Source organism: Sus scrofa, chromosome 7, assembly GCF_000003025.6.
Source record: "Sus scrofa isolate TJ Tabasco breed Duroc chromosome 7, Sscrofa11.1, whole genome shotgun sequence".
Classification (NCBI taxonomy): domain Eukaryota; kingdom Metazoa; phylum Chordata; class Mammalia; order Artiodactyla; family Suidae; genus Sus; species Sus scrofa.
The window spans coordinates 95,018,503-95,033,152 of record NC_010449.5 but is presented as its reverse complement, the minus strand read 5'-3'; the positions used below and the strand labels follow the sequence as shown (position 1 = coordinate 95,033,152).

The following is a 14,650-nucleotide window of genomic DNA, read 5'->3' as shown; positions in this document are numbered from 1 at the left end:
GTTATACCTGCATCAGTACCATTCATTCAATCGTGAAATATTTTCTGAGTCTGCCTAATCTATGGTCCTTGCCTTCAAGGAGTCATAGAAAGTGTGCAGCGGAAACCAGGACACAGGGTGACTTCGAAGGCTAGGAGAGGCAGGGGGAATAACCCACTCTGATGCATGCATTGGGATGGGAGCACTGAGAGGGATGCATGTGGGTTTCCAAGCAGCACCCAGTTCAATGCCTCTCACTTGCCAGGGACACCTCCCTGGTAGGGAGTCTCGCTACTTTTCCAAGGTATCCCTCAGTCCCCTGCCCTGTAAGAAGGGGCCAGCTAGGGAAAGAAACCCACAGTGCACCAGAGGAAGCCTGCTGCCTATACCAATCCTCCTCGGTCTTTGTTGAGAAACGTGGCAAAGATGACTGGACAGCTACAGAAAACCAACAGTATGGAAGAGAAGAAACAAGACAAACAGAAAATGCAACTCAGAAGCTACAGATCATTCAAGGGAAAGAACTTAGAAAAACGTTTTTTAAATTAGTACCACTGGAGAAATGTGGGGCCTATAAAGTTAAGGATATGAAAACCACAGGAAAACAAAAATAATGAGTTCCTGGGGAAGAAAACTACAATTGGTAAACTAACATAAAGTAAGAGGACTAGATACGAGAACAGAAAGAGCTACATACCAATCCCTTATGCAGAAGATAAAACTGATATAGAACAAAAATAAAAAGAAATTGAAATTACAAAAGAAAAAAAATGGAGGAAAAAACCAGAGGTTCCATCATCTATCGATATGAAGTTCCAGACAGAGCAAAGAAACTGTGAAAGAGTTTGTAGAATATTTTTTAAAAGTCAGAAACAATTAATGTTCAGGAGCTCCTTATGTATCTTAACAGCACTAATGACAGACTGCAAACACTGTGACAACAGGTTTATCTGCTCTTGTTCTCCTTCAAGCACTGTAGCCCACACAGAGTAGATGCTTAATAAACATTATGTAATGAATGAATAAAAAACATATTCAAGTGCGGTTGTTAGTTGTTAAAACTACTTTAACAAGATGAAGGGTACTCAGCAGTAGTATACTAGACAAACTTGTGTGTACGAAAAGACGTAGAAGATTACAAGTCAAATTATTGGGATGAGGAGAGGGGTCACCTTCTTCAATTCTGCATCCTTAAATTTTCAAGTGAGCATGCATATACTTTTGTTTGATTTGTTTGATTTTCTTCCATCCGAATGTAAGTTCCATGAGGGAGCTCCATTTTATTTCTCACTCCAAAGGCACAAACCTGTGCCGAGCCTGAGCCAGGCTCTCAGGCATACGTGGCAGTCAGAGAGGTGTAACAGCTACTATTCCCTTCCAGAAGGGGCTTGCAACTCATTCAGCCATAAGATATACAATTGCTTGAAAGTCTCTGGCTGTAGCACCTTGGGATCCTTTGCAGTTTTCCAGCCTACCCACACTCTTCCTGGGCAGCGCCTGTCCAGGGACCAAGCATGCTGGGAGTGACGGGGCTCAGCTGCTACTGCCCACAATGCATCTCTCTAACCCTCGTTTTTGCTCTATGGTGCTGGCTGAGACTTTTCAGATGTGCACCGTGGGCTGAGACTCCGGCCTTGGCCACTTTCGCTTTTTCTCCCTTTCACTTTCATGGCGCCAGACCTGTACTGTGCACTAACGTCCTTCCCTGCTAAATTCTGCTTCCTCCCCCATCTTCTTTCACAGGCATTAACCCCAAGTCCCTAACAAACCATTTGCATGCCTATACTGGCTCAACACCTGCTTCTCAGAGGACTCAACTGACAATGTATTTGTTACATGATTAAATCATAAATACAACCATGGAAAAGGTAAGTTGCTAGGTGATTAGTTTGTATTCAGCAAAGACAAGAGGTGGGATTTTGAGTAGGGCAGACCAGAGATGGAGCCCCTAAGACATCTCTTGCTAGTCTTGGGACAAGAAGCAATAAGGACCCAAAGTTACAGAAGAGGGATGGGGACACAGAGAACAGGAACTTAGCAGCAATTCGAAGGTAGACTCAAACAGCCTTCCCAATTGATTGGAGGTTGAGAACAATGAAGAGAAAAGCATCAAAGAGGCTTCAGTACTTCCAATCCAAGTGACTGATAATAATGGTGGTATTTACAGCAGGAGGGCAATGATGGGGGAGGCTTGTCTTGCTTAGGGAGAAAAATGAAGAAGCCAAAACTTGTGTCCCAGATTTTGAGTTGCCAACTACATAACCCTCCAGGGTGGAAGCGGTAATAGCTGGTGAGAAATACAGCTAAAACTGGAGAGAAGGCCTGGGAATAGAGGTCTTTTATTTGGACATAAATGTATACTAATTACATTTTCTAAAAATAATAATATTATTATTATTTTTATTTATTTATTTTTTTTGCTGCACTTGTAACTAGTATAGTAAGTTCCCAATCCAGGGATTGAAAAATGAATCTTTTGAGGTCATCTATGATAAAGGAATTACGTAAATCATGCTACTGAAAAAGAAATAGGAACATAAAAGACAAAAGCAGAAGCAAATGTATTATTAATGAGGTTGTATAGTTTTGAGCATCAAACTTGCTTCTGGGAGTTGATGTAAAACAGGAGATACAGTAAAATAAACAAATAAAACAAGCAAATAAATAAAACACACCATCATCAGTATGGCAGGCATTGGGTAGCTACCAGAAAACAATTCCTGGCATTAAACTCTAAAATAAATTTCTCACATAGAACTTTTTTTTTTTGTCTTTTTAGGGCAGCACCTGTGGCATATGGAAGTTCCCAGGTTAGGGGCTGAATTGGAGCTGCAGCTGCCAACCTACACCACAGCTCAGAGCAACACTAGATTCTTAACCCACTGAACGAGGCCAGGGATTGAACTCGCGTCCTCATGGATACTCGTCGGGTTCATTACCGCTGAGCCACAATGGGAACTCCTGCACAGAAAACTTTCTAAAGGGGTGAAGAATTAGCACAGAGAACTATATTCAATATCCTGTGATAAACCATAATGGAAAAGAATATACACATTTGAATCACTGTGCTGTACAGCAGAAATTAACACAACATTGCAAATCAACTATATGTCAATAAAATTTAAAAACAATGGGCTAAAGAATGATAAAATGGGCATTGTCTTCATCACCAGTTTTACTGCAAGAGAACATCCTGTTTTTATATGATTGGATCTTTACAAGATGACCCTGAATAAAGTCAAGTGGTTGAGCAAATGTGCCTTCTGGCGGTCTAGCTTGATCTTAAAAACAAAACATAAAGAGGAGGAGTGAGGCACATGCGCTTTTCACCAACTTTCACAAACCTCTGAACCGAGCTGGCTCAGGAAACGTGAAATCCTGAACACCCCACAGATCAGAGCTCAATCAGTGACGCACTGGGAAGAAAGGAGAGGATGCTTGTTTGCAAAAAAGCAGACGTGCAAACCTTCCTACCTGACAGCTCGTTGCCACGGGAAGCTCTGAGCAGCAATACATTCCTAGGTGAGTCTCTCAAGAAGTTATTTAGTGCCTGGCTCTCCCCGAAAAGGGTTAAATAACTAGAGCGCAGCCTTCAAACAACTTTAGCACAGTTTATGTGCTCTCAGTAAAAAGTAAGAGACAAGGGCATTAAAGCAGTAAGTTATCACACACATATAAACTTTTTTGTATTAGCTTTGGCAGAAATAAACTGTTAAGTTCAAGAGCATAGAGTATAACATGGTTTAGCAGAGCAGACTTGCTGACTCGGGAGTTTATCACTTATCTGAAATATGACTGTCCAAAAAAACCTAAGCGCAGAATAATTATCCTTAAAGAACTCTGAGTTACAAGGCGAACCATAGCACTTTTCTCAAGCTTAATGTTGCTATACTAGCAGAAGAATTAAACTAACAAAATAAGCACAGATTTTTTACAAGTAAGTTTAGCTGTGTGCAGTTTGTTCTTTGATATTCTATATGTACCACACAATAATCCACTACAACTTACAACAGGTACTTACTGATGCTCATTGAACAAATTGGAACTTGAAGAATAGCTCTTGATAACAAAACCCGAGAATACGTCAGAGCACTAAAGCTGTCTCTTCCAAGTAGAAATGAACTTCAGTGCATATATTCTAAAAACACGCATGTGTGGTGAGGTGGGGAGAGAGAGGTGGAAGTGTAGGAGGAGAAAGATGAACAGTAAAAACACCATCAAATCTGGTGGTTTAAAGTTTCAGAAGAATAATCAGGTGCCCGCATTAGGCTTCCTTCCTTTCAGAGGTGGGAAAACAGTCTTAGATGAACTTCAGACCAGATAAGGGCAATTGCTCCTGGCCACTAGGCAGCAGGGAGAGGCCCTTCCTTATCACAGGATCTTCAATAACTTAACTCTGAAAGTGACACCCCGCCTGGCAGCAGATAAGCCTATCAACACGTTTGCTCAATGGAGCAACACACACCACTGACAAGGCAACCTACGGATCCTGCCTTTTCCATTAGTGCATCCTTCTGAATGGATTTCAGGAAGGACATGCCACAGACACTTGCACACTCAGTGCAAAACTGAAAAAGTCCAGTCCTGGAACTTTAATGCTGGTGACTACCTAAGTAAAACTAAACAACAAAAATACATATGTACCCAAAGGGAGATGACCAAATCAATCTTAATGCTGTCCTACTGCCTAGTTTGTGCCTCTAGGAAAGATGTGGTTGTGTCCTTTGCACTTATCACAATGACAACTTTGCCTCACGGCCCTATGAGCATTACGTGAGGAGGTCTGCATAAAGCACAGAGCAGTAACACGATAAACGTTGGCTATGGTATCAATGTCATTAAATCCTCAGTGAGTCTCAACAGAAACATCACACACACCAGCAAAACAGGGAAGAGAAGTGGGCAGGAGAAAGGAACAGAAAGAAGAAGAAGAAATAATACATAAATAATAAACAGTGAGATTCCTCTACTGAGCCAGCATCTTTCCAGCAACAGACTGGGCTTCCACGATAGAGCCAAATATCCTCTAAAATCTAAATCTGCAAAATAAGGATGTTCATTAAAACAATGTAATACTAAAAAGTGATTGTGGTGTCACCAAATACACTTGAATTTTACACGTATGTCAACTGTAGAAGATACACTTCAGTAAAGTGAATTTTCCCCCCTAGAGACTTAAGAGGTATTTAAGTCAGAAATTCATTAAGTGGCAGAATGAAAAACACCTGGTGGTGAAGAAGCTGGTGTGATAAACAGGTCAGTTAGCCCTACGCCCTGCTGCTGGAAGATAAATTACATCTGACACTGATGCACTCCTTTCTTAAGATGACCTGCTTCCAAATTCTGATAAAAAAAAATTGGTAAACTAAAAATTATAAGATGGCCAAAAGAAAAAAAAAAAAGTTCTTTTATGGCACAGCAGATTAAGGATCCAGCACTGTCACTGCAGAGGCTCTGGTCACTGCAGTGACAAGGGTTCAATCCCTGGCCTGGGAAATCTACATGCCACAGGTGTGGCCAAAAAGAAAAAAAATCATAAGACACAATTCCTTGTCTAACTATATATGATGAAAAGCACAGATATCATATAATTTTTTTAATACACAGTTGTACTTTAAGGGGGTTCATTTCAGTTAATTTCAAATGATGTTATTCAGAGCCATAATTTGTTGTATTTTATCTCATTGTGACAAATGACCTGCCTGATTTGAAAATTCTAAGCTGTATGGCCTCAGAGAACGTAGTAGATGCTCTCTGTAGTGGCTTCCACTGGACCAGCTTCCTGGATTAACTGCTCTGGGTTCCCTCTGTAAACCACAAGGATAAATGCCCAGTGCAACTAGCAGGCCCTCTCTAGTGCCACACACACTTTCTTGCTCCCACTGGCTGGACTCCATGCTGACAGAGTCGGCTGTGTCTTCCCAAACCTACTTATGCCAGCTGACTTGTTATTGTAATTATGAAATTTAATTAAATATTATGAAAGCTGATGGAATATGAGTACAAGAGATAAATCTTGTTTCTATTAAAAACTGAACTGAAGGCTTTGGAAACACTTCATAAAAGCAAGTCATTAAAAGGGAAAGCTGTTGGATTAGATGTGGGGGAGACCTATAAAAAACAAGAAAAAATTCTGAAACCTAAGATTCTGTAAGATTCAGGTTGCTTTGCTAGTGTCAATATGTTTTTGCTCTCATGATTTATACTCTCAATACAATGTAAAATGCAAAATAGTAGAATCACTGTCAAAGAAACGCCCTTAGCCTCAGAAGTTTAGCAAATAGATTTTAATTATTATATACTTAATGAAAGTAAAATACTTTGAGCATGTATGTTTTAAAGATTCCCTGTTGTAATGATTTTTTTCAATTAATTAGTTCCAATTATGTCAGATGGTTATTTTCTAAGGTTATTTCTAAGGTTATTTTCTAAGGTCTAAATTAGAAATGATTTTGGATTACTTGTTCTTAAATTTATGAAGTGTTACAATCTAAACTGGATTAGTCTGGAATATGAGTGTTCACATTTTTACTCCTAACTTTTTAAAGACAAAATACCGTGAACACATTTTTAAAGATAAAAACACATTCCTTTTTTAGTCTAATATAGTAAGAGCAGAGCACAGAAGTCAAGAACATGACTCTGGTCAGACACCCCAAAAGTGGAATTCTGGCTCCCACATTACTTGCTGCACAACAGGGCAACCACTTAAATCAGCCACCAACCAACTCTCCAGTTTTCTCACCTGGAAAATGCCATCAATAATAATACCTATACCACAGTGGGCATGGAGAAGTTGAAATGAGAAATGCATGTCATATCAAATGCTAAGTTCCTGGTACACAACATGAGCTCAGCGTGTTCATCACTATGATTTCACTGCCTGATAGGAAAAGAGCCTACTGCTACATAAGTGATATGAGAACTAACACGTTCTCTCTTTTGTTGAAGTGTCAGTTCTTTAGGAAGATGGCCTCATCTACTGACAGCTCGCAGACGCCTGTGGAAAAATGCCACACGTATAGAAAAGCAGGGGTTTTCAGCGAAGAGCAGTTTTACCTCCTAGAGGACACTTGGGAACGTGTGGAGACATTTTACTTCATCACAACCGGGGGCACCCACTGGCATCGAAGACCCTGGATGCTGCCTCACGTCTTATATCCTACATTCCTTCAATACACAGGACACCCCTCATCCCCAAAGAATTATCTGGCCCCAAGTGCCAAGATGACAAGGTCAAGACACCCTGGAGCCTCAAGGACAGAATAAGAAACAAGTAATTTCTAAAATCTAGTAATCTCTAATTTGTAGATTTCTGAGAAAATGAAGATTGCTTACAAGTGAAATTGGAATTTTCACTATCATATTGATTCTAGGACTTATGCTATAGATAGTTAAGAGACATGAATACTTAGCAACAAGATTCTTCGACCAATAAATCCTCTAGAATGGAGTCTATCATGTGATAACCTTATCAACAGTTTTTTTTTTTTTTTTTTTTTTTTCTGAAGTGCACTGTCATAAAGCTGGAGTACTAGAATCAAGTAAGAGAAATGAAACGTCATTTGGAAGAATAAACTCATCAAGATTCAAAACCCCCAAAGAGCAGGTGGGGAATCAAAACACTGCTCTAATAGTTTGTATCCAGGGGGCTCTCAATGGGCTCATTGCAGAGAGGACTGGGCAGCTAACGGAGCACAGGTGCGAGGTCCTTCCTCCCGAGCATCCTGTTTCCTAGCTCAGGTTCCTGCATGACTTAAACTCATGCCTCAATTAACGATGCTGCTCAAAAACACGATTAGAAAGCTCTTAGGAGTTCATTTATATTGCTTTTCAACAAATCAGTCTTCTTAGAAGACTGATAAAGTGTAGACAATTTAAAATCCAACAATACAGGCATGTGTTTCCTTCCCTAAAAGAGACCAGAAAGGAAATCACCAACAGGATAAAGGTTCTTTCAGTCAAGGGTTTTTTACACTCAAATCTGGAAGACCTAGGTTTGATTCCTGGCTCTGAGACTTTTGTCAACTCATAGAATTAGTTCTCACTAAAATTCCTGTGACATGAATAGAAATGTATTATAATTCTCATTTACTGATGAGACCACTGAAGCAGAAAAGAAATGGTCCCATACTAACTGCAAAAGTCCTAAATAAGTGAAGGGCAGCATTAAGATTGCTTTTGTAACCTTTAAAAAAGCTATATGTATAATACTTTCAACTTTATATGACATGTATCCCCAAAGATGACACAGAAAGTTTTTACCCAAATATGACAACTTCAACTACTAACATCGAGGGTTTTTTTATTTTAAAAAACCATTACTAGTTCATGGACAAGACATTTAATATATATATGAAAGGAGGAAGTAACTAAAAAAAAAAAAAAAAGCAAAAGGAAATACACTGCAGCCAATAACTATTTACCTATTTTGCCACCAAGAAGGCATTCATGTAAATCTTATGTCACACTGCTTAACCACCCCGATAAACAGTATTCTTTTTCAGAAAGCATGGCGAAAGAAAATTAAAATAATAAAAGAACTCTACTCACCCTTTTGGTAGAAAAATTTCCTGTAATAGTATGCGCCGAGATCCACGTGCTCCACGATGTATCTTTTCACTCGATCCAGATGCAACACCAAGTTCTCCTTGGGCACTTCCAGGACTGCCACGCCTGCATTTGTGCAATGGGAGCTGAGTGTAGACTCAAAGGAGGCACTTTCACATCCACTGAACGACCCAGAATTTGATTTGGACAGGCTGATTTTCCTTTCCCCTTCGCCACCTATCTCATTCCGAAAATACGGACAGCTCATTACGAGCTCATTGCTCTTGTCGTCTCCCTGGTCCATGCTGAGGCTCCCTTTGGAATTCAGGTCCTCTGTGCTGCCCATCGGGGAGCTAAAACTGGCCGAGTGGGACAAAGGCCCCGAGACTAAGGATGCCACAGCAGCTGCTGAAGCCCCCGTGGTTGTGTTTCTCCTCTTAATTACATTGTGCCTGTTCACAATTGCCTCGTTCAAGTCAAATAATATACTCTGGACATCGTAGTGGGCAAAGCACTTTGGACACGTCCAGGGCCTGACAGAGTCTTCCGACCGGTTATCTTCAAGGTCGGACGATTTCCCAAGTTCTTCACCTTTGGCATTGCGTAGCTTTCGAAAAATGGACGAGTCCCCGGTTTCAGACTTGGAACGTCGCTTGAGTGGTTTTTCCCTTTCCTTAAACAGCCTGAGATTCTCTCTCTGGGAGATGGGCCCGTCTATGACATCCAAGGAGAAACCAGAACCCTTGCCCCCACCGGCGATGAGAAAGTCACTGAGCTTGGTCGGAGTGGGACCTCGGTCAGACTTGTCGTCTTTGTAGCCCTTGAGTAAGTCGAAGAAGCTTTCTCCGGACGTTCCCTGCTTATCGATTGAGGATGTGCTACCATATTCCCTGTGCAGGGACGGCCCAGGCTTGTAGGTGGGCGAGATACATTCGTCGAAGCTGTCCACGTCAAGTTCACTTATGGTGATGTCGCTGTTGCTCCGCTGCCGGATCCTGCGCAGAGCCTTCCTGGGGGAGCTGGGGTAGGCCTCGGGCATGAGGAATCGGGAGTCCATGTTCTCCGACGGTCTCGTCTTGTTTTTCAGCGTGTTCTGTATGCTCTTTAACATGGCTGAGTCACTGGAATTGAGGCTTACAGAACTTCCCTGACTCACAGGACTGCTTTTGGAGGACAGGCTCTCAAGGCAACTTGAGGTTTCTATTTCCTGGCTTGAACGGCTCGATTCTTTGACATTTTCCTTTCTCGGGGGCCAATCCGCAATCCGTGCCCGAACCCCCATCTTTGGGACTCCCGGGGTCGAAGTTATATGGTGAGAACCCTCGCTTCGGGGGGGCCCTACGGGAGCCATGACCGATGACCCTAAGCTGCCATTTTGGGACCGGAAGCGGCGCATGTAGAAGTCATCCGTGTGGACTTTGGGGGTGCCATCTGTGCCCACAACAGACGCCCTTTCAGTGGCAACCGGTCTCTCCGTCTGTGACCGTTTCAAGCTGGTCATGATGCAAAAGCAATCAGACTTAAATCCCTGCAGAAAGGACCATCATATCGAAGTTTTAAATGGGCACTTCCCTTTTGGAGAATGGCTTCCAGAAAATACAGCAGTTGCATGAGCTCTTAATCTTTTTCATGTAAAAAGTTACACGATGCCTTATTTTTCAAACCTCCAGAAATCCAAATCTTCAAAACATTATAATCCACAAGAATTCCTTTGCTTCACTTTGAAGGATGGATTTCTTTCAGAGAAAACTGAATGGAACTTGCATCACTGTGAGGCTGTGATTGTCATAATCCCATGCATTCTCTAAAAGAGAGAAGGACAACTGGAATTAGCATTTGATAAATACATCTAAAAATAAACATGCAACTGCCAAAACCAGACAAAAGACTCACTAATGGATTTCGGCTCATGGTTCACAAACCGTATTTTCAGTAAAGCAGGTTTAAAAGAAAGGAAGAAAGTGATTTCATACTATCCATCATTTAAATTATATATTTTTAAAAGGCTATTCATACTTCAGCTTAATTGAACTGTTTCATATCACTAGGAGGGGGGTGAGGGATCTTGCTCAAACTCCAGGACATTAAAGCTCTGAGCCCAAGTGCAGCCCACGTGCAGACTCCAATGACCTCTAATAATGTGGAATATCATGAACCACGGTGCTGACCAGAAGTTCAAGGCATAACCACCAGAGTTCGATAATTAGAGCAACGTACTGCTTTTAAACAAGACTAAAAAAAATGAAAAATTATGTTACTGAATATGTGGCAACGCTCACTTTTTAACCTCTTCTGTATTTCAAAATCCAGACTTGTTTTTTGTTGCTTTATAAAGGCTTCACAGAGTTGGCAAGAGCAAATACAATAGAGAGAAAATAAACAGGGTTTTCCCGGAGCCATTCTACCCATTAGCATGCCTCTGTATTTCTCTCTACTTTAGTACTTACCCCGAAGAGCAATATTTCAGAATGCATCCAGCATTTTTTCCACCACCTCTTCCCAAGCTCTCTTTAGTTCCATCTACCCTTAAAGCTAGAAACATTTCACTAATTAGCAAAATGCCTGCATTTCCTTACACACTGCAACCCACCCCACCCTTCGGCGTTAGTTTACGAAGATAGCAGAAACCAAATGCTGCCGTGGACAGACCTCTTCATATCCCCCAACAGATGACAGAGAACTGCTAACATCCAGGTGATGGGCGAAGAAAACCAACTTCCTCGTGAGCACATCAATCAGGAGGCAAGAGGCACAAATTCTGAGCACAAAATCCTGCAAGGTTGCGTACATCCTGAAAATAAAGGCAGAGGACCCTTTTCCAAGGCTCCACAAATTACACAAGAGGTGGCCTTTAAATTCCTGCCAAATGCATGTTTGGAAAGATGCTGCTGAACCAGCACCTCGCTGCCGGGGCCGCATTGTCTACAAATCACAGCTGACACCCAGGCCGACCCGCGCGCGCTGCTCTGCGCTCCCCGGCAACAAGCACTTACTTCCAGGATAATTAAGCATCTCGCTAGTCGGCTTCCTGCCTCCCAGGCAGCCGCTTTAATTTCTCCTGCGGTACGCAGCGTCATTTTAGAAGACTCGCTGCTATTTAAAGGCTGGAACATTTAGGGGTGTTTCAGAAATGCTGGCTGCTTGCAGAACACAGGGCCAGCCGAGCTCCAGCTGGGCTCCCATGGGCCGGTCTGGGCAGCCGGGCACAGAAAAGCCAACTGTCTTCCTTCTCTCCTCTTCACCATCTTTTGTGAAGGGGGTAAGGGATTTGCACCACTATCCAATTAAACCTGGCTTTGGAGCTTTCCAGATACTTCCACAGTCAGATGGCTAGGATTCCCTCTACATTTGGGAACTGCCCGTGCTCCTCTTGAACTGTAAACCTTCAAGTGGAATAATGTGCTAACTGTTGCATCTGAAGGCAGCCCATGTGGCCACAGCCATGGAGCAAGACGTGCTCCTTATAAAATGGAAGGAAAACTGGGCAACTGAACCAAAATGCAAAGTAAACACCAGCCCAGCTGAAAAAAAAAACAAAAACAAACAAAAAAAACCCCAAAACTTCTGACAACCCCAAACCATAATTTATGAGCTATTTTGTAACCAGGGAGGAAAGAAGCTGTTTATTTCAGTGAAATATCTTTTAAAGAAAGAATACACTTACCTAAAAAATAATTCTAAATAGATTCCTATGAAAATCAGATGTTTTCAGTGTTTCCCACAAGTTCACAGAAATCCAAATAAATCACCCCCCCATTCCCAGAACTGACATTCTCTAAAAGGCCAAGGCGCCAATCCCACCAGGGTAAAAATTCATCCTTGCCACATTCTGTTTCCCTTAGAAGATAGTTTACTGCAGGATTGTCTTTTTTAGGATATGAGAAGTTATATCCACTGTGGGAGGAAACCGAAAGCCAGCACTAAAATACAGTAAAATAGCACTGACTTGGAAATGCCCACTCTTGGTCGTCACTATGACAGAACCATCTCATATGCTTCCTGTGTTTTTTTAATGGATTTTAAAAAACCCTATACAGAGATAATTATATTTCTCAGTATTGTAAAAGACATGCCAAGACTCCTCTTACATCTTGTTTGTAACAACAATGCAACGTTTTCTTTTAATTTCACAATATAGATGGGCACATAGGGGAGAGAGGGCCCATAGTTTAATGACCTGTAAACACTGAGGAGGTTCAAAATGAATAACTAAGTTAAATAACAGATTTTTTTTCTTTTCTGTCATGACAACCTTTTTTTTCCCCTTTTCTCTCTCTTCTCCTTTCTTTTTTTCCCCTTTCTCACTCTTCTCCTTTCTTTTTTCCCCCTTCTCTCTCTTCTCCTTTCTTTTTTTCCCCATCCTTATTTACAGCATCAAACCCCTTCATGTGCAATATGAACTTTGGACAAGGACTAGCATCTATAGAAATATATATGCTTTGCATTTATTCAAGTGTTGGTTAATAACATCCATGTGTGTAATATGATACATCAATAGCACCTAAAATCTATTCCTTGGGGTTGATGGAAATAGCAAACATATGCTGACAATTATTAGCTATTCTCTTAATTATCAGCAAACCTGCCTAAGCATTATTTAATATGGTGAAAAGAATTAAATAGAAGAGCAATACTAATTTACAGAATGTTAGCTCCATCTGTTGAAAGAGTAAACTATTTAAGAAATGTCTTTGTTATGTGTTTAATTTTATAGCTCTAAGTACTTGGTATTTGGGTCCCTGGTAGACTCACTTAGCTAGAACACCAATCCCACTGTTAAGTTCAGTGAGCTCCTAGAAACTGCATCAGAAAAGGAGACAATGGGCTCAAAGCCTACTAGTTGAAAGTCTTTCCACCATTTGAGGTCTATCACCACTTAACCTACCACCCTTTCCCACTAACATCATTCTTTCAGACGAAGTGCTTCCTCCTCTCCTCTAAACCACCCCCAGCCCTCCCGCATTCTCTCTTGACAGCGACCATACACTTGCTGATGGGGATGTTTGGAGAAACTGTCCCTGTTTCCAAGGGAAGCTACAGGTATAAGAACCGTCCCAGTCATTCTGGCTCATTGACACATTCAACACTCTTGACTCCTTCCTCCCTCTGGAAACTCTGTTTTCTCTAGACCTTCATGATAAACACATTCTTCCTCAATTTCTGCTGCCTTCCTTTTTTTTTTTTGGCTCACTCCTCAGGATCAATGGTGGGCTCCATGTAAAAGCCAGTGTTCCCAGGGGGGCATCCATGGCTTACTTCTCTTACCAGTCTTCATAGCTTTGGAAAGGGCTGGAAAGGGTGCTATACTAGGAGGCATTTGAGCACTGAATGCATTGGGATGAGGTGGTAGGCATGGGTGCCCTGGAATAAAAACACTACTCTGGATAGCAGCATGTGGATGTGGTTGGATCACAGTTGCCTGTGTGACCCAACGAAGACAGGAGAGTGAAATCACTGGGGGTGACATCTGCATGGGAGCCAGTATTGTCTGGTGATGTCGTTGGTACCTGCAGCTTTAACTATCATCTTTGTGCAGTTACTTCCAAATGTCTTCTTAGGTCCCTCTCCTGTAAACTCCAGATAAAATATACGCAAGTGCTCATTTCACATCTTCCTTATTTATCTGTTTTCAACAACGCATTAACTAACAGAAGAAAATGGGAAAATAAATGTTTTCCAAGACACAAATGTGTGATAAGAAAGTGAGAACAATAAATAATTGAAGGAACAAAATGAAAGGAACAACATGGGAAACTTTCTTTGTGCCAAGGGCATAAAGAATAGTTTAAAGGTTATACAAGAAGATGTGGGAAGGAAAGAAAACAAAAAACCAGAAAACCGACACAACTTACAGTTCCTGCCTTGAAATAATTTACAACACGATATAATATATTCATTAAAAAGATGTAGTATTCCTCATCAAATACTTCCATATTCCAAATGGAATGCTGTTAAGAGTCCTTAACTGGTAAAGCTTTCAATTCAGGGCCAACCCTCAATGTTTCTGAGCAAATGCCTCAAAATCCCAGAGATATACAATAAAAGTATTTATGAAAGTATCAATGTAAATAATTTATGAAATTGCATACACAGATTTAAAATGCCCATAAATATTCCTGCT

General features: G+C 41.2%; 1 protein-coding gene across 42 annotated transcripts in view; it reads right to left on the bottom strand.

Moving 5' to 3' along the window:
* SIPA1L1 (signal induced proliferation associated 1 like 1) overlaps window positions 1-14,650 on the bottom strand; it is a 378,935-nt gene that overhangs the window by 135,576 nt on the left and 228,709 nt on the right. For 36 of the 42 annotated variants that reach the window (XM_013989146.2, XM_021099427.1, XM_021099444.1 and 33 more), the window contains one exon: window positions 8,533-10,333. In XM_013989146.2, coding sequence (XP_013844600.1) covers window positions 8,533-10,030 — 1,498 coding nt within the window. In that variant the 5' untranslated portion in view covers window positions 10,031-10,333. Of the gene's footprint in view, window positions 1-8,532; window positions 10,334-10,976; window positions 11,779-14,650 lie in introns of those variants that run through there. The other 6 variants (XM_021099440.1, XM_021099466.1, XM_021099465.1 and 3 more) reach the window with 5 other exon arrangements.